Raw genomic sequence first — 27,628 nt, 5'->3', positions numbered from 1 at the left:
ATCCTATCGAGAAGTTGGCTGAAAGAGAAGGGGATGGGTGTTGGTGTTGGTGTATTTAATTATGGCAAAGCACACTAGGGCTATCTGCCTAAGAGGAGGAATGCCTTCGTGGAGGACTTTCTAAGGGAAACTGGCTCGTAAACACGTTACACATGGGGAAAACCACGAAAACACCCACGCAGCCAGCCCGTTCGCGGGATTCGAACCTCGGACCGAACTACCAGTGTTCAGCGACATTACCGCTCGGCCGCTGGTGGGCGAGAAGGGGATGGGAGACCATCAGATACACTAGCTTGATTGGCGTAATAATCAGCTCTGCTGGGTCCTGCGTCATTGAATCGTAGTTCGAACCCCGGAGAGAGCTTTGATGTTTGTAAGTGACTGGTGTTTGTGTGGTATGAAAGGGGCGATGAAGATGGTGTATTATGGTGTACTGGGAATACGGCAAAGCACACTAGGACTATCTGCCTAGGAGAAGGGATGCCTTCGTGGAGAACTTTCTAAGGGAAACTGGCTCGTATACACGTTACACATAGCGAAAAATACGAAAACGCCCAGGCAGCCAGCCCGTTCGCGAGATTCGAACCTCGGACCGAACTACCAGTGTTCAGCGATTTCACCCCTCGGCCGCTGGTGGGCGGGGCGATGAAAATACTGGCAAAGCCAAGAGTATTTCCAGCTACCCTCCCATTGCGGGGAAAGGAAAATGGGAAGGTGACCCTCGGAACCTTTCTCAGGGATGTTCATCAGAATTGGAACGGACGTTCACCGGTTTAAAATCGGTCGCCCCACGTCGCGCAAGTTTAGACACCGTTCCAGTACCTTCTTAAACTGTAGGGTATCCGACCAAGTTCGGAACGTTCGTTTCCACAAAAAGCACTATAAGTATACTATAAACACATTTTCTTTATTATTATCGATAGAAATTAATTATGGAATATCAAAATTTAATATATACTATTATTATGCTGCAAAAAATATTAAATTTATGTGAAATTTTAAGCAAATTTTAAATCAGTTTGAAACATTCTATACGAAAAAATCTTATTAAAGTTATATTAAAAACTGTCATACAATAATAAATTGCAGTCTTTTATCATACAATGTCATACAATAATAAATTGCAGACGCACAATTTTAAGGATATCTTAAATAATAATAAAATTTTACAATTTTGAAATTTTTTTAATGAGATTTCCGATAAATTCACGATGTTATTATTTAAATAACAGGCGACAATTTTAAAAATATCTAGCATATAAATATTCTGGTACGTCATTCCCTAAGTAACTATATATAGTAGATTAAGCATACACAGTTTCGTAAAAATAAAATAATAATAATTGGGGTTGGTTTGGTTTATTTAATTATGGCAAAGCACACTAGGGCTATCTGCCTAAGGAGAGGGATGCTTTCTTGGAGGACTTTCTAAGGAAAACTGGCTCGCATACACGTTACACATGGGGAAAACCACAAAAACGCCCATGCAGTCAGCCCGTTCGCGGAATTCGTGCCTCAAACCGAACTACCAGTGTTCAGCGACTTTACCGCTCGGCCGCTGGTGGGCTAATAACAATCTGATTTATCTTGCACCAAGTAAGTTTTAGGAAAAATAGATTTTGAGAAAAATGCATTAGTTTAAAATGCTATATTTGTATCATTAAATCTTCACCCAAATACCTAAAATTCCCCATATTTATCCCCCATCCTTCCTTTTATTCAGCTTTAACTGTTTTTCTGTTTGTACTCAGCCTGTAGAGACATTAGGTTAATTGGAAGCAGAAAAGATGAAAAATATGCAACCGCCTTCGCCGGGAATCGAACCACGGATCTCTGAAATACCGGCCCAGCTTGCTACCGTTACACCACGCAGGCAAGCTAGGGAAGTGGGAGAAATACCTTATATACTCCCCTTCTTAAAGGGCGACTAGAGTTTTAGGGGACCTAGTCGCCAAATCCTGGGTGCGGAGTATCATCATCCACAACCCTTTTAGTTTGTGCGCCATTTGTAGAGTCATTAGGATTTTTTTTTTTTTAAGCAGAAAAGATGAAAAATAGCAAAAGCCTTCGCCGGGAATCGAACCACGGACCTCTGGAATACCGGCCCAGCGTGCTACCGTTACACCACGAAGGCAAGCTAGGGAAATGGGAGAAATACCTTATAAGCCTATTTGTTTTTTGTTGCAATTTTTACTGTGGGTAGTGAACGATATTTTGATTTACTTATTCCCCCCATGTAGAGCTTACTAACTTATCTCTCGACTGCATATTCACTGTGTAGCATACCTATACAATTTAAAATATCAAGTAATCCTAAAAGTCTTCTATTAAAGTGTATAACAACCATATATGCCCCCAATTTAAGAGTTTGTAATTCAACAATGGCATCCGTCGGTATAAATTTCCAAAAAATGTGATTAAAATTTTGTTTGCATTTTGTGTCTTTCCTTATAAGCACTTTTATAAGAGCTCTGCTCACATAGTTTTACATATACATTCTAAAGAATATTAATTACATTCTTTGGCCTGTTCTTGGGATTTGTTTGTATATCCTTCAAACTAATACAGCTCGCTGATATTTACAAAAAAAAGGCTGGTCCATCTGGGCACTGACCATGCATAGGTAGTTTTGCACTAGAGAAAGTGTGAAAAGAATGGTGCAATTACAGCGCTTTCCATTCATTGTTCCTGATTCTAACTCTGTTTTGAAGTTTGTGGATAAAGACGTCCATTAATGAGCGAGTTGACCCCTTCATCAAGACATTTTTATTTTCCCTTCAATTTTCTAACTCTGGAACGAGGCTTCTGAATATGACTTATGCGTTCCTATTTGGTGACACTACTTAAACATAAATATCTTTTATGGCACAAATCACTTTCAAAAATATCTCCTGCCGATGAGGAACGTTTTAGTTTTAGTTCACTCAATGGGAATTGCTTTAGTAACATTATTCTCAATTTCCTTCACAACCAGTTTCATAAATTTGTTCCTTACTCATTTACGTTTACAAACACGGCTTCAATTTTTTTATTACCCTTTATTATATTTTTAATTATCCCTCTTTATTATATGTTTAACTATCACTCTTTATTATACTTTTAACTAGCACTATTTAACTATTTATTATACTTTTAAGTATCACTCTTTAATTTACTTTTAACTCAACGTTATTAAAAATAATCCGTTATTAAAAATAAACCTAAGATAAATCTAATTGCAGTATGCGGTGTTTTGAATCAAATCAAAGTCATATGCTAGCGAGGACATACGCTTTCAAATGGTAATTAATAAAAATATTGCATTTTATTGGAAATAATTTCATGTTGCTGCACAGATTATAGATAAGATTCTTTTAATTCCCTCTCTTTAAAAGTCTTTACATTACATTTCAAATGTGAAAAAAGTATTTATGTCCATTTCTAGCTCTTTTCAACCCTTTGAATGTGCACTTTCGGTGATTTAAATGCTCATTTCCGGTTTTTGCGTCTTTATGAAATCCTTAATGCCTCGGTTTCTTATAAACGTAGAAATAAAAGCAGACCAGTTTTGGAAAGCTAAATAAACAATCTATCTAATGAACGAATAAAATAAAATTGTCATTTTTTGCCACAATTCGCCTTTTCAACATGTTCAGATTTAAGAAGGTATTGACCGTTCTCGGTGATGAGATGGCTAAATGGCCTAAGAGCATTGATCATTTCAGATGAATGCATTCATTTGCAAGTGTTCGGCCATTTGACACAACAACAACATTGTGTTGTGTGTGCTGCGTTAACCATGAAGCCGATTGTTACCGGCCAGGAGGGTTGCAGCACACTCGTATATTACATTACATTACAACAACAACAATCATATTACATTACAACAACAACAATCACATTACATTACAACAACCACAATCACATTAAATTACAACAACAACAATCACATTACATTACAACAACAACAATCACATTACATTACAACAACAACAATCATATTACATTACAAGAACAACAATCACATTACATTACAACAACAACAATCACATTACATTACAACAACAACAATCATATTACATTACAACAACAACAATCATATTACATTACAGCAACAACAATAACATTACATTACAACAACAACAATCACATTACATTACAACAACAACAATCATATTACATTACAACAACAACAATCACATTACATTACAACAACAACAATCACATTACATTACAACAACAATCATATTACATTACAACAACAACAATCACATTACATTACAACAACAACAATAACATTACATTACAACAACAACAATAACATTACATTACAACAACAACAATCACATTACATTACAACAACAACAACAATCATATTACATTACAACAACAACAATCACATTACATTACAACAAGAAAAATCATATTATATTACAACAACAACAATCACATTACATTACAACAACAACAACAATCATATTACATTACAACAACAACAATCACATTACATTACAACAAGAAAAATCATATTACATTACAACGACAACAATCATATTACATTACAACAACAATCAGATTACATTACAACAACAACAATCACATTACATTACAACAACAACAATCACATTACACACAATCACACACAATCACATTACATTACATTACAACAACAACAATCACATTACATTACAACAACAATCACATTACATTACAACAACAATCACATTACATTACAACAACAACAATAACATTACATTACAACAACAACAATCATATTACATTACAACAACAACAATAACATTACATTACAACAACAACAATCATATTACATTACAACAACAACAATCATATTACATTACAACAACAACAATAACATTACATTACAACAACAACAATCACATTACATTACAACAACAACAATCACATTACATTACAACAACAATCATATTAAATTACAACAACAACAATCACATTACACACAATCACACACAATCACATTACATTACATTACAACAACAACAATCACATTACATTACAACAACAATCACATTACATTACAACAACAACAACCATATTACATTACATTACAACAACAACAATCATCGAATTCGTTCGCAGCCTTGATCTTCGTTAAAACTGGGACGAAAATTCCCCTTTAACGCAGATTAATTTATCCCCCTCTAGTGGAAATGAAAAATTGCTAGATAATCAATGATTTTAGTCATCTTCTTTGCCCCAAATTAAAAACTGCAAGCTGCAAATGTTCTTTTTTAATTCACCTCTTCCTTCAAAATCAAAGTAATAAGAAATTAAAATTAACTAAACTAAAAGATATAGCGGAAGTTATCAAGATTTCTAAGTAGTTGGCCCCTAAATATCAACTAAGCTGGAAAAGCTTTCAAGGACCTGAGATACGGCCGAGCGTAGAAATAGCTTATAGAAAGTGTAAGCAAAAGGCGAATGCGCGCAAGTTAGAATCTTTGGCTCTCTAACGAAGTCGGTGGAACTTCGACTTAAATACCGCTGTCACTAATTTGCATTAACCCCGATTCTAAAACCACATTCTGGTAGTAAATTGTAAGCTGAAATTAGAAGGGACAAAAAAGTAGCTTTAATTAAAGATAGCTGTTAAAACTTAGAATAAACCTTACAAGTTAGCTAATAAAAAATTCGTTGAAGTTTAACAGAATTTGATATAGATAATAAAACAAATTCAAAATTTGTGCTTTCAAGTGCCCATGTTCAGTTGGAAGACTACATTATTCAAAATTCGATGGCTCTAAGTACCGTGGTTTATCCACAATGCGAGAAACATTCATGCATTCATGCAGACTCTTCATTATTTACTTTTCTTTAAACATAATACCTGGCGATATTATTTGGTTGAAACAGTTTGAAAAGTGTATCGAAGCAAAATGTCGCTCTGAAATTAACAGCACTTCTGGAATAACGCCCTTTTTGGCTAAAAATTAGCTGCTTTGTGTTTACTATCTTTTAAGGAAATAAGTAGTATTATGAATTACATTGAAACTTGTTTTGTGTTTTAAATTGTAATTGGTATCGTAATTATTAAGTGCTATGCTCAAATGCGAGAGAAAATAACTTTTCAAGAGAGAAAATAAATCATTCACAAGTATTGAAGCTTCCTGATGTCCAGGAAGAAATCCGGAATCCGACCCTAGAAAAGAAAAGATAGCATGAACCCGAAAAGTATCCGTTGGGGAGTGGTTTGTTCTCGTTGCTAAAGCAACAGGAGGATTGTACAAAAGAACGCATGCGCGCGCTAAAATCCCTTTCGTGTCTTCACAGTCCCTTCCAGTGCGCTTTTAATGGTTTGACTGATGACACCTCAGATATATGTGGCAATTTTAAACCCTCAAACACCTAACTTACTGTCGTCTTGAACAACAATGTTTCCCCGTTTTTAATCACATTAATACCCTAGAAATAACCTATAATGAAAATCATTATTTAAGAGACTTAATAGCTAGAAAGACGGATTTTACAGACTCTGAGTGTGAAGCAACTTGAGTCTTATCCTCGGACTTTAAGTAATAAAGAGATATTCTCAAAGCAAGCACGTTTTGAAGAATATATCAGAATTCTAACAAAATCTTATGAACCTTTCAAAAAATGGTAGGAAATTGAAATCAACAATAGTATAATTTTGATTGTTTTAATATTTTTATTTATTAATGTAATTTTCTTGTGTATTCCGAAATTACAAAGCTACGTTTCTGATTTTAGCATGTGAACTATGAAAACAATGGTACTGTGAATGTATTTGTGAATTCCGGGAATTCATCTAGTTTTAACTTAAATTATAACAACTGGAAAAATAAAAGCATTGAACTGCTTTCTAAGACTATTTCCATGAAGCAACTTTCAGAATCAAATTTATGTAAATATTGAGAATGTAATATTAAAACTTTTTCTAAAGCAAAAACTGAATCTTTGAGAACAAACAATTTACAGTAAAACTTCACAGATATAAATGGTAACGCTTCAACTGATGGAATGTTTCTTCTAAAAATATTTTATTCTGAATTTCGGTAAATGATGTTCACTTTTGGACATTTAGAACAGAACTTCCAATAGGAAAGAACTGGACGTTGACATCATTTACTACTTGAGCTCCTTACAATTTAACGTCTTAAATCGATAGAATTTCTTCGTCGATTAATTTCAAAAGTATCTGTAATATTTGCCATGAATACAACACCAGAAACTACCACAGTGATGGACAATCAGTCAATTGACAGTACTCCGGTGCCATACCCGGACTTCACGCAAATTCCAGCAGTTCACCTAGCATTTGTAATCATATACCTCCTTGTAATGATTTGCGCCGTAATTGGCAACGCTGTAGTTTGTTGCACAGTGTTCACTAACCGGAAGATGCACACAGCAGTCAACTACTACATCGTGAACCTAGCAGTGTGCGACTTTATGGTTGGAATGTTCGTACTGCCAGTAAAGCTTCTGGAACTTACAGCACCAGCACGGTGGGGAATACTCAACGATGCGTTGTGTACCGCGATGATGTACTTACAGACCATCTTCGTCTTTGCCAGCGTGCTCACGTTAGTTGCAATCTGCATAGAGAGGTAAGTTTCCTTGATATTCTTTAAAGCCGAGTATTATTTCCTACAAATCTTTAGACTAGTATCTAAATGAAGTTTTTACGCATTCATAATCGCTAGATGGGTTTTATTTCGAAGCATCAGCCGTATTCCTAGAAAGATCTTATAGAGATTGGTTGAGTCATATGTGACAATATTCTCAGAAACAAAGCTTAAATTTCCAAAAACTGCCAATAGAAGGAGGTACTTTCTTAATTTTAATGTCAAAATACCCCTGGTAGTTAATTCCTGCACTTTAATATATTGCTTTAATTTCTTGGACATATTTCAATACGTACGTATATATACGTTCATACAGACATCCCAATAATTCTCCAGGCCGTATATATGCGGTCTTGTCTTTCAGAGGATTTTAATCTATATCATAAGCCTAACATTAAAAGGACAAAGTAATCTTCGTTAGACATATGTCAAAACAAATGACGCTTAAGTACTATTTACTAAAAGTCAAGATTTAAAGTCTTGTTAAAAGATCACTTGTTCATTTATCCAATAGTTTATAAATTCAATGTCCTTCTGTATTCAGTGTCCACTAAAGTGATTATTTTTTAAAACATCTAATTTCGAATGTTAAACATAACATAAATACTTTGTATTAATGAATGAAAGAGTTTGTCTGTGCATGTGTTCACGTGTATATTCCATAGAGCCGAAATGAATAAACCTACAGTTATGGATTCTGACACGGGTGTAATTTGAATGTTGGAGGTATGCACCTCGAAGCTATTGTTTAAAATCCATTTGATATTTCTTCATTTAAATCTGATGCGATATTTTGTAAATTTTTCTCACATATCTCTGCTTAATGAATGAACTAATAATCACAGAATTTTCCTGTTTCTATCATAAAAGTATTTTTACTTTTATGATAGAATACAGCAACAAAATTTCTACCGAATTTCCAATGTAATTTACAAATCCTGGCCAATTTTTCAAAAGACTCTAGAATTTTTTTTTTATAATTAGTAGCCTAAAGAGGCAATATATTATTAATTTCGATTTGGTATTTTGCGGCATCCACTACAAAATGGTGTTTCACTTTTCAAATTGTTGCCACCAAATATTACATCCGTGCATTATATTTAAAGAAATTAAATAACGAAGAATCTGCATGCATGTACGTTTCTCGCATGGTGAAAAAGGTACCTAGAGACATCATATTTGAATAAGTAGTGTTCTACTCGAATATGGCCATCTGAAAGCCCAGATTTGGAATTTAGAAATTATTTTATTATCTATTTCATATTTTGTAAAACTTCAACAAATTTTTGATTAACAGACTCAACGAATTCAAAGCGAACAATGGGAACACTGTACAGAAAAAAAATACTTTTATCTCCAGCGCGCGAGTCTGTGTCTCGTAAATTCTACATATATGCTGTTTTTAAATGTTTTGTGATATTGCTGTTGAATTGAATTTCATGTTGTTTAAGTGCAAAGAACATGATATTAAATATATAAAGGTAATATACAAAACGTATAGTTTTGTAACTATATAAACTATATAGGTTTTAATTACACTAATTAATTGCCTAAAACAGTGTAATTAAAAACTATATAGTTTATTTTATACATTTTAGTTTATTGAATGAGGAAAAAAAACAATAACGATAGAAAATCTTTTCTTAAAGTAGGAAAATTATTTCTCCAAATCTCGAGTTTTTCAAACTGTGGAACATGTACTATTAACATGCACCACTAATAGTACATTACATCATTTCTGTTGGTATAATTTTTGATCAAAATGAAAAGATGGGGTAGATCTTATTTCCTCGTTCAGTATTAAGGCATTTTAGGTTCTATTATATTTTTTTTTTTTTTTAGCGGAAACTAAAATGTATAAAAGAATTCATTTAACCCTCATATTATTCTTATTCATACAAAATTAACTACAAAACTTTTAAAGTATTTTCCTATATAAAGTATTCTAAAGTATTCCGCTATAAGTATACTAAAGTATTCCCCTATAAGAATTGCTCTAAGATGTTAACAAAACTTCAAGCAGCTTTACCATAGAGAAGACACATACATAAATGATTACATTCAGTTCGATAAATTTCCCTATGGCAATTTTCAATAAAATTCATCGGGCTCACCAGCGGCCGGGCGGTAAAGTCGCTGAACACTGGTAGTTCGGTTTGAGATTCGAATCCTGCGAACGGGCTGGCTGCATGGGTGCTTTCGTGGTTTTCCCCATGTGTAACGTGTGTACGAGCCAGTTTTCCTTAGAAAGTCCTCCACGAAGGCATCCCTCCCCCTTAGGCAGATAGCCCTCGAGGCTTTGCCCTAATTAAATAACCTAAACCTAACCAATAAATTTCATCATTTTTAGCAGCCCTACGATTTCATTTTTATCACATATGAAACAGAATATTCTGTCAACAAAAAATGTACTGGTTATATTACACAATGAATCCTCGTTTATATATTTTTCATTTCTACGACTCTTACATTTATACATCGTTTTAGTTCTATTCCGATTCATTTCTGTTCATCATATCAGGACTCTTACATTTATACATCGTTTTAGTTCTATTCCGATTCATTTCTGTTCATCATATCAGGACTCTTACATTTATACATCGTTTTAGTTCTATTCCGATTCATTTCTGTTCATCATATCAGTAAAATCTTTCATTTGTTCTATGCATAGATTCGGTTAAATGCCGTTTTACTACTGCTATATTCAATGGTGTTTCGTTTCGCAGTTCAAATACTTTTTCGGAATTCATTTCCTCCTTTCGACAGAATTTGGAAATTCCAAATAGATGTACTGGGGAACAGGAAAGGAGAAATGGGCTGTTTCAGGTTGCTACATGAGATGAAATTTGGAACATGGAGGAAAGAATGTCGCTTGGAGAGCTAAGACAAATAGCAGGGTCTACTCACCGCACAAATTTACAGAGAGAAGGTGCTTCAGTTCTGCGCCATTTCAGTAAAAATGTTTTAAGTTAGCTTTGTTTCCTTTAATTATATGCTCTTTTTCTTCATAAACAACTTATAGAGACATTAGATACTTTTCAAAAAGCCGGAGAGATGAAAAATTAACAACGCCTTCGCCGGGAATCGAACCACAGATCTCTCGAATACCGGCCAAGCATGCAGAACCACTACACCATAAAGGTACGCTAGGAAGGCCGGAGAAATACCTTGTAAACTTTCTGTTAAAATGTTTGAAAGACGAAGGAATTCCCAATGACTTTTTAAGTGTTGGCATATACTTTTATATTTTTTTCAGTCTTCAATGTTCAATTTTTGTAGCAAAATGGCAAGAAAAAAATGCTTTTTCTTCGTTTTATTCATAATGTTTTGCGTGTTAACTTAATTTATTAAATATCACGATTTTCGCATTTGCGCCATATAAAATTCAATTCAACGTTAAAATCAACAGAAATTTAAAAATGAGCACATATTTAGAATTTTCGATAGATAGTTTCTAAAATGTTTCATTCCATAAAGTATTCCTACTACTCGCTTTCAAAACGTTGAGTTTCTTAAACAAAAATTCGTTAAAATTTTATAAAATAGAAAACGGATAATAAAACAAATTCAAAATTCGTGCTTCCAGGTGCCCATGTTCGAGTTTATTCAAAATTTGATGGCTCCAGGCGCCTTTGCTTTTTCACAATGAGAGGAACATTAAATAATTACATTTGTGCAGTATTACATTATTATTACAAATATTAGATTTATGCAGATTCTTCATTATTTAATTTCTTTCAATACAATAGGGTGATAATATTTGGTGACAACAATTTGAAAAGTGATACGCCGTTTATGATGATTGAAAGCAAAATGCCGTTTCGAGACTAAAAGGCCCATTAGTCTCGAAACTAAAAGGCCACAAGAGTCTAAAAGGGACTAAAAGACTAAAAGACTAAAAGGCCACAACACTAAAAGGCCTCGAGACTAAAACGCCACAAGGCTCGAAAACTATTTAGTTAGATTTTTCGAGACTAAAAGGCCACAAGAGCAATTTTATAAGTAAGTTCTCAAATTCAGAATTCGATGAAGACGAAATCATGATGAAACTGTGATTTAGATGAAGAGGATCGGCTTTGCTTCGAAGCAAGCATTACTTTGGAGGAATATGTTAAATGCCGTGCCAAACTAATGACATTATTGTTATGTGCAGTTTAACCTCTAACGCGTCTAGCGCGTTCAAGTGAAATTTCTGCAGGGCTGCCGTAACGCGCTTCAAGCGTTCTTCTACATTTTAAAACCTTAAAACGTTTAAAACGTTTTCTAAATGTTTACTTGTTTGAGTTTTTATTTTTGATTGTTCTAATACCTCCTAGAGGGCAGTACTAATCAGGCATTCTATTTCTAATTGAATTTTCTCCCGGGGTTTATGAATATTCGCGCCATTTTACATAAGATACAAGACAGTGAGAGATCTTCAACGTCTACTCAGCAGAAAAAGAGAAAAAATGAGGTTGTGAATTTGAAAGATAAGAAGGATATGCGTTTGATGAGTACAGTCCATAATAACTCTATCATTGATGTTGAAACACGGGAAAAGAACTGCAAAAAAACCAATAATTGTAAAAGATTACAACAACAAAATGGGAGGAGTGGAGTGCCTGGATCAGATGTTACCAAATTAATCCTACTGTTACAAATAAGCAGAGATATTATTAGTTTTCCATTATGCTTTATTTCCTTATAATTAATATTCATTGACATTCATCCACTACGAATGTTATGTATAGAAAGTTATATATGTACAGAGAAAACAACATTACACGCTGCAAAAAACAAAGGGCCGCTGGGGAGAAATTTTCGCGGACAGGTGAGGACGGCGAAAGGATTAAAAATTGGCTAAAAACTAGATTTCGAATTAAACATTGAAACAGCAGGGATGAAGAACGAGAAGAATCAATTCACGTTCTTTCCAAGATTCAAGATTGTATCAAGTATGTCATCCCACCGACATACATAGAAATGTTTCCATGTTTTCAAAACATTCAAAGAGCTTATGCAGATTATTTGTCCAGGGTGAAAATAAAAGGACACACTGGATGACATTTGAAGAATGTTTCTGGAAAAAAAATTCTTCCTACGAAGAAATTTATTCATTCAGGACGAACAAATGAAATAAAAGGGTGGTCATTTTAACGTTCTATAGTATTAGTAATATTTTAAACAAATTTAATACAGGATGATAAGCTAAAATTTTCTAATAACAATATTATAATTATAGTATAGTAGCAGATTAAAATTTTACAACTAAAAATTATATCTTAAGCTAAAATTGTGATTATAAATCCTTTCTGTCTTCTTAAAGTTTCTAAAGTCTGTCCTTAAAGTGTTCTTAAAGTCTGCCCACCTGCAGCCGAGGGGCAAAGTCTCTGAATACCAATAGTTCGGTTCGAGGATCGATGGGCGTTTTCGTGGTTTTCCCATTTGTAACATGTATGCGAGTCAGTTTTCCTTAGAAAGTCCTCCACGAACTAATCCCTGCCCTTAGATAGATAACCCTCGAGGCTTTACCGTAATCACGTAAACCAAATCAAGCTAAACCATTTAAACGTCTTTTCGTGGACGCTGCCTTGAACCCTTATTAATGGTGCTTCAGTATGGTGGGTGTGTGAGTGATGTACGTAATATAAAACAATTTTTACGATATATTTGAATAAATTAAAGATCAGTAGATATCGTCCGAAATGCAGAAATTTGTATAACTTTCTTTTATGTAATATAAATTCATAAACATGCAGTATATCTAAACATGAGGATTTAGTATTTCATGAAATACAATTAATTTTGATTGATCAAAGCCTGTATATAAAATAGCATTGATGTATTTTATGCAGGCAATTTTTAAGACTTATTTCAAATTTCATATTTATTGTCACTTTTATAGCCTTGTATTTGAAGTGTTATTTCAATCTTTGCACTATACACAGTTTATATGCAGTATTATAGATTGAACTGAATTTATATTATGTAAAGCAGTGCTCCGCAACCGGTGTGCCGCGGCACACTGGTGTGCCATTAGTAGGATATACGTGTGCCGCAATCAAATACATGTATTTGACATTTTGCAATTTTTTATCATGTATTTAATACACAATGACATTTTTTTTCCTTAATAATGTCTATTTTAAATGTTTTTATATATTTCACTGTATATTTCACTTAATAAAAAAATGCAAGGTCGAAATGAGAATATTTTAACGTGCTCCGATAAATTACAAGGATTTATTAAAAAATTCAAACTTTGGGAGAAAGAGTTGCAAAAAAGATGTTTAGAAATGTACAGAAGGACTAATTATATTACAACCGAAAACAAACAATCAATTCTGGATCTGGCCCAACAACATTTAAGTATGCTTCAGCTGAAATTTGATCAATATTTTTAATCCATTAATACGGAACAAAACGATTGGATTCGAAATCCTTTTGCAAACAATGTAATAAATTCTACGGAAGCGCTGCCTCTAAAAATTCGAGAGGAATTTACAGATTTGAAAAGTGACACGACTTTAAAATTATACTTCTCCGAAGTTCCATTAGATGTTTTCTGGATTTACGTTAAAAAAAAGAATATCCTCATATTTCCGAAAGAGCAATTTTAACATTACTTCCATTTTCTACGACATATTTATGTGAGCAAAGTTTTCAACTCTATTATTAATTAAAAATGATAAGCGGTCATGCTTAAAAGGTCTTGACCAAGAACTTCGTGTTGCGTTGTCAGATATTGAGCCGAATATAAAACTTTTGTGTTCATTGAAGCAAGCGCAGGTATCACATTGATAATTATTATGATTGCATATAAATAAATATGTTATGGTTTTATAATTGTATGTTTTTCAAATTAAAAACAAAAATTTATTGTAAATTTTGTGTATAAATCAATACATATATACATTAGCTTTTGGTGTGCCACGAAATTCCAGAAAGAATTTTTGTGCGTCGCAGGTGAGAAAAGGTTGCGGAGCACTGATGCAAAGAACACAAACGTTCTCAGTCTTGGAGAAGTAATGCATTCGCAAAGAATGTTAAGAATCTGGTCTCGTAATTTTTATCACACTCACACTAGCCGAGGCGGGCCTCGGTGGCTAGCGCATAGCGCAACGAGCGCCATAGGTCTGGGGCTCGACCCCCGACCCGGGCAAGGTTGGCTCAGACTTTCATCCCTTGACTGCGTTGATAAAATGACACGTTGACAAAAACTGTTGCCACAAAAAGATTGTAACGGCATAAAATATAAATAATTAGTTTGAAAGTAACTCACAATATTTTAATATTTTAATTCTCATAATATTTTAATAATTATAAATGTTTACTTTGCATGTTATTGCATTATCGTTTTTGGCAACAGTTTTAATCTTTAGAACCCGATTTGTTTTTAAAAATAAAAGATGAGAAAAGTATTTTTGACAACTGAGTTGGTAAATAAAATTATATTTCTGTTAATATGGTAATAATTTTATTTTATAGTAAGATTTTATCTGCATCTTATTACATTGTACCAACTGAAGAACCATAAAAGGTGTAGTTATAAGATAATACAATAATATGCAAAATGAGCAAAATTATTAATATATTTGTGAGTATACACTTACGCTTTGGCATATTCTAGCTCTAATTGGTAGAGCTGATTTGACTTGAATTAATGCAGCAAAATTGCTTGTGGGTTCAAACGTAAGACATCCTCGGACTATGCTTACGCTTTGGCATATTCTAGCTCTAATTGGTAGAGCTGACTTGACTTGAATTAATGCAGCAAAATTGCTTGTGGGTTCAAACGTAAGACATCCTCGGACTATGCCTGATATGGTAAAAATCATAAGGCAAAGTTTTGTTAGCCAAAAAAGGACTATTAATTTCGTTTTAGCATTTTGCGTTGAAAACTTTAAATGTCCATTTCACTTTTCAAATTGTTGTGACCAAATATTATCGCTCTGTGTTATATTTAAAGAAATTAAAAAATGAAGAATCTGCCTAAATGTATGCATATTTCTCGCATTGTGATAAAACAACGGCATCTACAGCTATCAAATTTTGAATAGAGCAATCCTCCACCTAATATGGGTATCTGGAAGCCCTAATTTGGAACTTGAAATTTGTTTTATTATCTGTTTCACATTTTGTAAAGCATTTATGAGTTTTTGATTAATAACTTTAACGATTCAGTAACGAGTAATCAATTCACGAGTAATGGCAACACTGTATTGGGGAAAAAAAAAATTATCTCAGGCTCGTGAGACTGTGTTTCGGAAATTGTAAAGATATGCTCATTATAAAAATAATTTGCGATATTGCTGTTGAATTGAATTTTATGGTTTAACTGAAAATAACATGAAATTTAATAAATCAAGGTAACACACAAAACGTTAAAAAAGGGCCGTTTGGGCGTAATGTAATTTTCTTATTTATTACCAAATGTGAAATTAAATCTTAGTTTCATCTCACAATTTGACAATAGTTTAACATAAGATAAATAATTCCAAATTTCAGTCAGAACTATTAAAATGTTTACTACTATTTTCAGACATTTTACTTTAATATTTAGAGCCCAATCGAGGCAAAACCTGCGACAAAATACAGAGAGATATAGAAAATAATAAATTTTTATTTTTAAAATATTTGTAGCTGGGGTAAAAATATTCTGTTGATTTGATTTCTAAAGAATTTAGAATCAGTTCTTTCGAAACCCTACAATTCCAAAAGAATCCAAAATGCAGCCCTCGCGAGAGTTACCTAAGATATTGTTGCAGTTTTTCATCGTCTAGAATAAAAGTGATCCTGAATGCACGGTGCCTATTTTTTTTATACATCTTTTTTGTTAAGGGGTTTCAACAGTTTCGAAAGATTGAGTACAGCTGTCGTAAGAATAGATATTGATTTTCGGCGAAAAGTACTTCGCTGCGCCTTTCTTAAATTAAATAACATTTTGAAAACCTGTGTTTTATTTTCTCTCACTCATTTTAAAATTTTAGTAAACTAAGGATAGGAACACAAACGGGCCCACCAGCGGCCGAGCGGTAAAGTCGCTGAACACTGGTAGTTCGGTCCGAGGTTCGAATCCCGCGAACGGGCTGGCTGCATGGGTGTTTTCGTGGTTTTCCCCATGTGTAACGTGTATACGAGCCAGTTTCCCTTAGAAAGTCCTCCACGAAGGCATCCCTCCTCTTAGGCAGATAGCCCTAGTGTGCTTTGCCCTAATTAAATACACCAAAAAACACCAGGAACACAAACGGATATTCAATGGAAATCTGCATTTGTAAAATGGATTCAAAAGGGATTTTTTCGTGACGACTGTACGTACGTATGTACGTATGTTTACATCTCGCATAACTCAAAAATTATTAGCCGTAGAATGTTGAAATTTTATACATGGAACTACTATAGCATCTAGTTATGCACCTCCCTTTTTATTCCAATGGGCAGTATAAAACGTATGTATGTAAAGTTTTATTGTAGATACTTAAAGCAAGAAGATAGCTTGAAACTGTTGCGCAGATGGAATGTTGATCTAGCAGACAAACGTGCTAAGTTCAACACATAATTTACTCCTGAACATTCATAATACATATCTTTAATCACGCCTCATTAATTACTTTTCACAGCACTATGAGTGTTATAAACGCCCCTCAATTTTATATACGTGTTTTATATATTTAATGCAGCATAGCGATTAATTATGTGCTTGCGAAACGACAGCAGAAGACAAAAGTGAAGCGTATTAAGCGGCTGGTTTATAAAGTCGGCTTCTTTGCTTTAGTTTGGAATGGTGATTGGGTAAGAGCTCCCAACATTGCGGATCATTGCAGATTAAATAATGTCGTAAGTGGCGCAGTACCTATTCCTGGAAGGGGACGTAATTAGATAAAATCAGGAGTTAAAAGGGCTATTGCCAAATTAATAATTAATAATTTGTGAGTCATTTTCTTTCATATTTTATATCTTACATATTTACATATACCCACTCCCTTTATCCGGGTCAAAAGTCCTTCCCCGGCTTTTATTTTCGCAATCGTTGGGCGTAGTCGTATACTTTCAATTACGGAAGTGTTTTAGATAATAAAGATATTCATGTTTTGGCAATTCCAAATTTAAAAAAAAATAATTGTTTTCGACAAATAAAGAAATCTAAATTTTAATACGGTCTCTCGGTTTCTATACTATATCCAGGAAAGTTTTATACTTCTTACGAAAAAAAAATTTAAGAAGTTTGACACCGTACGACAAAAAAACAAATAAATAAATAAATTTAAAAAAAATAAAAATAAAAATAAAAATAATTCCATCCAGATATTTAATTTCAAAATCTGTAATTTTTTATATCATTTTTCAACTTACCTTGAGAGATCGGTTCATTAAGTTAGAATAATTCTAGGAAATAAGTTAAAATGAAAGGCAGCAAAAGCGTATATAATTTAACCGGCCGTAGAAGGGAGGCATGCGGTGTTCGTATCAGATTTTTTGTTTAATAGCAAAACATTGCTGTTTTTAAATGTTGTAATGTATAAGACATTTTCTTCCTCCTTCCTGCATGCCTTCGTGCTGTAACGATTAGCACACTCGGCGCGCTTCGAGAGGTTCAGGTTAGAGTTCCCACGGCAGCATTGCTCATTTCCTTCAGTTTCTTAACATTGAAAAAACCATAATGACTCTACAGTGACGCCTGAACTAAAAGGTGGTGGATGATGATTCTTCACCACCAGGATTGGGCGACTGCGTCCCCTAACCCTCAATCGCCCTATAAAAGGGGGGAGTATATTTTCTTCCTCCATTCTGCATGACTTCGGGGGTCTAACGGTTAGCACACTCAGCGCGTATTCCAGAGTTCCAGGTTCGAGCCCTGGCGAGAGCATTGCTGAATTTTTCAGATTCTTGACATTGAAAACATCCTGATGATTCTACAAATGTATTGAAATTTTAAAATCTCATTATGTTTCTTTCTGATTTTAACGTTACCTAAAATTTATTTAAACTACAAATTTAAAATGTCTCGTTTCAGCAGGCTACGAAACATCTTGCTTTACTCTGACCAGATTTTTAGCGCCATGATAATTTTATTCAGACATTAAATAGTTAATTAAAAACTAAAATTTCTGCAATAAGATTGATGTATGTAATTTGTTGCATATATTTCAATTCTTTTTGTAATCTGTACTTCCTTCCTTGTTGAATCAAAATATCTATGAGGTTTTGGAAGTGTGAGTTTGGAGCCCAAAATGTGATAATAATAATAGATTGGAATAATAATACTGTTGCGTGCGTACGGGTTCGTTACGAAATGAATGCACAAGTCCGATGAAAAATGAACAAAAATGTATTATTATCACAAAATGCTTAAATTCCCTCAGATATTCTTTCAGTTTTACAATATCTCACAGTAGTTATCTTCTAACTACTCAACCGTTCAACAGAAGTTAATTGAAAACAGTTAAAGAAAGCTAATCCGCGAATTCGCTACAATCAACAAGATCAGTTTTCTAAACAAACTCAAAACAGCTAAAGAAAGCTAATCCGCGAATTCGCTACAATCAACAAGATCAGTTTTCTAAACAAACTCAAAACAGCTAAAGAAAGCTAATCCGCGAATTCGCTACAATCAACAAGAGCAGTTTTCTAAACAAACTCAAAACAGCTAAAGAAAGCTAATCCGCGAATTCGCTACAATCAACAAGAGCAGTTTTCTAAACAAACTCAAAACAGCTAAAGAAAGCTAATCCGCGAATTCGCTACAATCAACAAGAGCAGTTTTCTAAACAAACTCAAAACAGCTGAAGAAAGCTAATCCGCGAATTCGCTACAATCAACAAGAGCAGTTTTCTAAACAAACTCAAAACAGCTAAAGAAAGCTAATCCGCGAATTCGCTACAATCAACAAGAGCAGTTTTCTAAACAAACTCAAAACAGCTAAAGAAAGCTAATCCGCGAATTCGCTACAATCAACAAGAGCAGTTTTCTAAACAAACTCAAAACAGCTAAAGAAAGCTAATCCGCGAATTCGCTACAATCAACAAGAGCAGTTTTCTAAACAAACTCAAAACAGCTAAAGAAAGCTAATCCGCGAATTCGCTACAATCAACAAGAGCAGTTTTCTAAACAAACTCAAAACAGCTGAAGAAAGCTAATCCGCGAATTCGCTACAATCAACAAGAGCAGTTTTCTAAACAAACTCAAAACAGCTGAAGAAAGCTAATCCGCGAATTCGCTACAATCAACAAGAGCAGTTTTCTAAACAAACTCAAAACAGCTAAAGAAAGCTAATCCCCGAATTCGCTACAATCAACAAGAGCAGTTTTCTAAACAAACTCAAAACAGCTAAAGAAAGCTAATCCGCGAATTCGCTACAATCAACAAGATCAGTTTTCTAAACAAACTCAAAACAGCTAAAGAAAGCTAATCCGCGAATTCGCTACAATCAACAAGAGCAGTTTTCTAAACAAACTCAAAACAGCTAAAGAAAGCTAATCCGCGAATTCGCTACAATCAACAAGAGCAGTTTTCTAAACAAACTCAAAACAGCTAAAGAAAGCTAATCCGCGAATTCGCTACAATCAACAAGAGCAGTTTTCTAAACAAACTCAAAACAGCTCAAACTAACTAAAATCACCGAACTGAGAGGTTTTCCTCTTATTTATAAGATTTTAAATCGCGCGCGAGTATTTTCGGGAACTTTCAAGAAATCAATTATTGGTGTATTTAATTATGGCAAAGCACACTAGGGCTATCTGCCTAAGAGGAGGGATGCCTTTCGTGGAGGACTTTCTAAGGGAAACTGGGTCGTATACACGTTACACGTGGGGAAAACCACGAAAACACCCATGCAGCCAGCCCGTTCGCGGGATTGGAACCTCGGACCGAACTACCAGTGTTCAGCGACTTTACCGCTCGGCCGCTGGTGGGCTTCAAGAAATCAAAAAGAGATATTTATTTATTAAATGTTAAATGCACGCGCTCTTGTATTTTTAATCTTCCGGCTTAGCTTTCTTTTAATATTCAACACGCGCTGCGCTGCACGGGAATAAAACAATTTTACTTATAATTCAACTAACATTAGCTATTCAAATACGAGGGCTATCCAGAAAGTAGATTACGTTTTGGAATAAAAAAATAAACAAAGTATAGGAAACAAATTTTATTATATACAGATGAAAGCCACACTCAAATACTACTTTTCTACATAGTCACCATACAAATTAAGGCATTTATCGTAGCGATGTACGAGCTTGGAAATTCCTTCGTCGAAAAATTCGGCCGCCTGCGCCTTCAACCACTTCGTTACCTCTTCTTGCAGCTGTGCGTCGTCATCAAAACGCTGCATAGCCAGCCACTTCTTCATTGCTGGGAATAGGTGGAAGTCGCTCGGTGCCAGGTCGAGACTGTACGGCGGATGAGGAAACAACTCCCACTTAAAAGATTCAAGAACTTTACGAGTGACATTTGCCGTGTGGGGCCGGGCGTTGTCGTGAATCAACAAGATCTTAGAGCTCAACATTCCTCTGCGCTTGTTTTGAATTGCTCTTCTGAGTTTTTGGAGAGTTTGGCAATACCTTTGAGAGTTTATTGTAGTGCCTCTTTCCAGGAAGTCCACCAAAATTACACCTTTTCTGTCCCAAAAAACAGTCGCCATCATCTTCCTTGCCGACATTGTTTGCATGCATTTCTTGGGTTTTTGGGGAGAACTTGTGTGCCCCCACTACATTGATTGCAATTTCGTTTCACAGTTCACATGTTTCACCCATGTTTCGTCACCAGTAACGATGCGATCGAGTAAAGAGTCACCATCCTTATGGTAAGCGTCCAAAAAGTTCAACGCTGCAGCCATTCGCTGATTTTTGTGGTCCTCTGTCAAGATTTTTGGAATCCATCTTGCACAAAACTTGTGGTAACCAAGCTTTTCGCTGATGATTTCGTGCAACAAACTTCGCGAAATTTGTGGAAAACTCAAAGAAAGTTCCGTTATTGTGAAATTTCGATTTTCACGGACTTTAGCATCGACTTTTTCGAGAAGTTCGGCGGTCACTATGCTGGGTCTCCCACTTCGATCTTCGTCGTGAACATTGGTTCGGCCATTTTGAAATCTTATGACCCACTGACGCACTCCACCTTCAGTGATAATGTTGTCCCCATACACTTCACGAAGCTGCCGATAGATTTCTATCGGTTTACAGTTTTTTGCAGTCAGAAACCTTATTACTGAGCGCACCTCGCAGCTCGCGGGATTTTCAATTAACGCAGACATTTCAAACCGTCACAGTATCTGAACGGAGCACAGCACGAACCTCTCACTAGCACGGCTAGATGCAGACTGAGCTGCGCAACGCTCTGACCCCAAGATGGCCGCGCTAGCCCCGCCCCTAGCGGACACAGACGGAAACGTAATCTACTTCCTGGATGGCCCTCGTACCAAATCCGTAACACTGCCCCCTTCCCAAGGACTGCATGTCCCGGGCAGTACAATCCCTGGACAGGAACAACAACAAGATTTTGGCTTCCCTGCCTCTTGAACTAAATCAAACTACAGGTCTACTCCCCCTTTGGGCACTTCGTGGAGGTTTAACCTCCACTATTACCCTTCCAGGGGAGCAGCGCGCCATACTTACAACTGTGGCATAAATGCAATAATAAGCATTACATTACAATAACAAGAAAAAAAAAAAATCTGAAATGTTTCAGATTTTAAATTACGTCCAAAGGGGCGATTTTTAACATTTTGTGTGTTACCTTTCTTTATTAAATATCATGTTCCTCGCACTTAAACCATAAGATCCAGTGCAACAGCAATATCGCAAAATAGTTTTAAAACGAGCCTATCTTTAGAATTTCCGATACAGAGACTCACGCGCTGGAGATAAAAATGTTTTTTCTGCACAACGTTGCCATTGCTCGCTTTGAAATCCTTGAGTTTGTTAATCAAAAATTCGTCAAAGTTTTAAAAAATAGGAAATCGATCATAAAACAAATTTCAAATTTCAAATTTGGTCTTCCACATGCTCATATTCGTTGGAGGATTACGTTATTCAAAATTCGATGGCTCTATGTACCGTTGTTTTATCACAATACGAGAAATATACATACATTTATGCAGATTTTTCATTATTCAATTTCTTCAAATATAATGCAGGACTCTAACATTTTGTGGCAACAATTTGAAAAGTGAACCGACATTTATGAGTCCGACGCAAAATGCCAAAACGAAACTAATAGTCCTTCGGGATTCAAATCCCTTTGGACTAAAAAAAATGAAACAATAAATGCAATCAAATACTAAATACAAATCAAATGCTATCAAATACTAAATACAAATCAAATGCTATCAAATACTAAATACAAATCAAATGCTATCAAATACTAAATACAAATCAAATGCTATCAAATACTAAATACAAATCAAATGCTATCAAATACTAAATACAAATAAAATCAAACACATTTTTAGAAACAAAAATGACCATAGTCTTAAACTATTTACAATTATTTACACTACGTACTATGGCGATAGTAATGAGCTAACCTGTCGTAATGAACGACTTTAGGTTTAGAGTTCGAAGACTTACGAATCCGAAGCACGACGTCATTCAGCCTGTTTAGGACTGTGTACGGGCCATCCCAAGGTGACTGTAATTTCGTACGAAGTCCTTTCCGCCGAGTCGGATTCCACAACCACACCTTGTCTCCTTCGTGGAATTGATGTTCAGTAGCTCTCGTGTCGTATCTCCTCTTCACTTTCTCCGTCGCCAAGTTGACTCGCTTTCGCACAGAACGGTGCATCACTTCAAACCGAGTCTGGGCATCTTGGATGTGTTCCTCAGGCGATGAAGGTGCATCCGTAGAGTAACCAAACAAGCTGTCACAAGGCACACGAAGGTCTCGACCGAAGAGCATCTGGGATGGAGAACAGTTGGTAGTCTTGCGTTTCTTTTCCACCCTAGTATGACTATGGCAGCTTCCCGAGCTGAGTCTTTCGGACAAGGCGTAGGCATTTCCAGGCGAGGATCCCTTCTGAGAATGGATAGTCATGTCAGCAGATGCTGAAAGCAGTTTGTTGTTTTTGAAGTGTAAAGGAAAATTTTATTTCCTTTAAAAGTCCAATCCGAGTATGCATGTATCTGTAATATCCGCCACATAAGCCGTGTGATGGTAGGCGGCACTTCCAAACGTGATGTTCACGTTTAACTTCCCAGCTATGTCGATCTTATCACCAGATGCAGTCTCAAAGGTAAAACAGGATGACGTCCAAATAAGTTTATCTTTAAACTGTTCAGCTAAATCTTTCCTAATGATGGTAAAATTAGCTCCTGTGTCAATGATCATTTTGCAAGGAACTCCATCGATATGCCCATTGATGGGCAGTGTGTTACTGTTGCCACTCACTGTAGAAATCTTGAGCATTTTAAAGCAAGGTTTTTCATTATCTGGCAACCTCCGTTCCTTGATATGGTCATTAATTTGTCTGAGAAATGGTCTCAATTTCCGTACCCTGGGGTGTTCTGCAATTCTTTTGTACGGGGCTTTGGTTTCTTGTCAATCTTTTTCTGTCCCATGGCATTTAATTGTCTATTTAACCCGCCTCTCTTATTTTCCGTGCTCTGGGGTGTTCTGCAGTTCCTTCGTATGTGTCCTTCAGCACCGCAGTTCCAGCACTTTAGGGTTGGTTTCTTCTCACCAATATTCCTCTCAAGGCATTCACTGGTCTTGTCAAATCATCCGTTTTATTATCCGTGCCCTGGGGTGTTCTGCAATTCCGTCGCAGGTGACCTTCGGAACCACATCTCCAACACCTTAGAGCCACTTTGTTCTCACTACTACTCCGTATCAAAGCGTCGACTTGTCTGGATAAATCATCTAAACGAGCCATCAGTAGAGTCACTGGTCGTGAACTCTCACAGTTCTGACTGGGTAGCGACCTCTACCAGTTGCTTGCTGAGCTGCCTCGAATTTTACGGCGTACAACAGAGCGCTTTTTATGTCTTTAAGATCTGCCATTCGTAGAGCTTTCTGTATTTCAGGATCCCAGATGCCATCGACGAAGAACTGCAGGGACAAGATTTCCCTCTTTTCTCTCGGGCACTCCGAAAAGGTGAGGTGGCACAGCCTTTCTACACCCTTGGCGAGCTCCTGGAGTGTTTCCGTGGCTTTCTGTTGGCGGGATTTTAACTGAAGCCTGCTGTAGTCTTTTAAACACTTCTCTTCAAAGCGCAGCTCTAATGCGCCGGATAGAGCTTCAAAGTCTAATCTCTGGTTTTCGGGAAGAATCTGCAGGATATCCGCTGCGTCTGCTCTCAAAAAGCGGCAAGATGACAGGCCTTAGCTTGGGAATCCCATCCATTCGCTTCCGCCACTATAGAAAATTGCGTCTTATATACTTGCCAGGAGGTCTTCCTATCATATGTAGATAGCTTCAGAAAGGGACGAGTAGGCATAGATAGAAATTTAAAATCTTCAGAATTGTTTCCTGCAGTCGCTATTCGCTATGTATTTCTTTAGGCTTTGAACATCTTTGGCGACGGCAGCAAAAACCCTGTCATCAATTTGTTGTTCGATTCGACGTTGAACGGCCGAAACTCTTCTTTCGATTTGTTGCTCCACAGCAGAAACTCTCTCTTGAATTTCTCCAACTTTATTTTCAACGGCGTCTATTCCGCCTTCTATAAAATCAAATTTGTTTTCTATTATGCAAATAAGCTCTTCTTTAACAGCTTTCGTATCGTTTTTAACAGATTCTTCAATCTTTTCCTGACCAGATTCCATCTCTGCTTTCATTTCTTCCTGTCCCTCTTTCATTTCTTCCTTAAATGATGCTTGACATCTTTTTTTGGAACGCAGCAAAAGCACTGATGAGCTGCCTCAATTGTTCTTCCATCGCTCTTGTTATTGGCATTCAAATCCCACTTCTGACAACAAAAATTGTTACGTGCGAAAGGGTTCGTTACGAAATGAATGAACAAGTCCGATGAAAAATGAACAAAAAATTTATTATTATCACAAAATGCTTAAATTCCCTCAGATATTCCTTCAGTTTTACAATATCTCACAGCAGTTTTCTTTTAGCTACTCAACCGTTCAACAGAAGTTAATTCAAAACAGCTAAAGAAAGCTAATTCGCGAATTCGCTACAATCAACAAGAGCAGTTTTCTAGACAAACTCTTAAAACAACAACAAACTAACTAAAATCACCGAACTGAGAGGTTTTCTTCCTATTTATAAGATTTTAAATCGCGCGCGAGAATTTTCTGGAACTTTCAAGAAATCAAAAAGAGATATTTATTTATTAAATGTTAAATGCACGCGCTCTTGTATTTCTAATCTTCCGGCTTAGCTTTCTTTTAATATTCGTCACGCGCTGCACTGCACGGGAATAAAACAATTTTATTTATAATTCAACTAACATTAGCTATCCAAATACCAAATCCGTAACACTACTATAAAGATAATAATAAAAGACAAATGTTAACTGCACAAGAATTAAAATCAGCTTCCTTCAATGCCACCCGAAACTAATATTCTATAGTTATTAAATTAAGCTTTAAAGGGGACATTTTTTACATATACAGGAGACAAAACTGTGAATTACGTCACTATATTATTATCTACGAATTTAGTATCTAAAAAGTCTGATATGGACACCGCATGATTTCTTTGTATGGTTTATTGAATTATACGCATTTTTGCTGCATTTATTCAATCTTATTTCTTTGAATTCCATTAGAGATTATTTTTCAGTTATTGAATTCAGTTCTCACTTCGCGTCAAGGCAAAAATACATAAAAATTAAAAACACCTTCGTTCGTTGCGTAATGGATTTATTTTAACTATGCCTTGTTCAAATATGGCATGCTTTCATGTTAAACTCATATCTATGAGTTAAGGCGTTGTGTATTTGAATATTAAATGCAGCCGAATGTAATAATGCTTAAAAGAAAACTGTAAAAAATTATAAAATACAGAAAAACGTATAACACTAAACATAGTTGTAGAGACATTAGGTTATTTGGAAGTAGAAAAAACACTCGGAAAAAAGACACTGAAGTTGGTGCGGAAACTGACTTAATTCATAATTCTACTAAGAGTTTCAAATGTAAACAAATACAGACTTCGTTAGGCTTAGTAACACTTTAACGACTATTAAATTGTTGATAATTCTACAACTATTGCATGCACACTAACTAAAGGCATAAACACCTTAACCGGAACTTAAGAACAACATAATTCAATCACTTTTAAGGCAAAAAATGCACAATTTACGAACAGATAGGAATAAAAATACTAATCTCACCGAGCCGAGCAACAGAGTGGGTATATCTGTAAATATATTTGGCGCAGCCGATTGCAACTAAAAAGGGAGGTGCACAACTAGATGCTATAATAGTACCGTAAACTAAATTTCGACGTTCGGAAGCTATTCGTTTTGAGTTATGCGAGATACGTACAGACGTCACGATGAAAATTTCTACTAAATCCATTTGAAATCCATTTTACAATTCGTTTGGGGGAAAAGAGTCCTTTATTCTGTCCTTACCAACAGATATCACTCAAAAACATCTTTCAAATGGATTTGAGAGCGGTCAAAATCGATATTTTCGTTCAACTACGACACCCGAAATATTTCGCGGTTACAACTCTTTCTTTACTCCGCACAAGGTAGTAAAAATATTATGTTTAATGCTCACCAGACTGAGATAATTTAAACTCGGTCAGTACGTGCGATTTCTCAACTCATCTTTTATAAATTTTAATTATGAAAATCATCATTTCGCAATGGTATTGATTATTGAAGTCTTTTGAAGTTGCAGTATTAAGGAGGAATATTTATTCGAACGTTCTCGTACAACTTTCGTATTCAGAAATTCTTTTAATTTTCTATGTATATATTTTAAATGTAAACATTACTTTAAGCGTAAATATTTAAGATACTAGTATTTTCATTATTCTGCACCGCATCCTCTTTACGTCTATAGATATATAATTTCAGTCTTCGCTGTAAGAAGCTTTGCAAATAATGACATTCTAAAACTATTTCTGCAAAAATAAAGTT

At 35.3% G+C, this 27,628-nt stretch overlaps 1 protein-coding gene across 1 annotated transcript in view; it reads left to right on the top strand.

Moving 5' to 3' along the window:
• Positions 1-6,792: 6,792 nt before the first annotated feature.
• The window catches only part of LOC118190533 (QRFP-like peptide receptor), a 390,283-nt gene continuing 369,447 nt past the window's right edge, over positions 6,793-27,628 (top strand). The window contains exon 1 of the mRNA XM_085806919.1: positions 6,793-7,586. Coding sequence (XP_085663045.1) covers positions 7,189-7,586 — 398 coding nt within the window. The 5' untranslated portion in view covers positions 6,793-7,188. The remainder of the gene's footprint in view (positions 7,587-27,628) is intronic.

This window comes from Stegodyphus dumicola, chromosome 12 (assembly GCF_044657685.1).
Source record: "Stegodyphus dumicola isolate Sdum_Otavi_A_Nest chromosome 12, ASM4465768v1".
In the NCBI taxonomy this organism is placed as follows: Eukaryota; Metazoa; Arthropoda; class Arachnida; order Araneae; family Eresidae; genus Stegodyphus; species Stegodyphus dumicola.
This window is presented reverse-complemented; position numbering and strand designations above follow the sequence as displayed.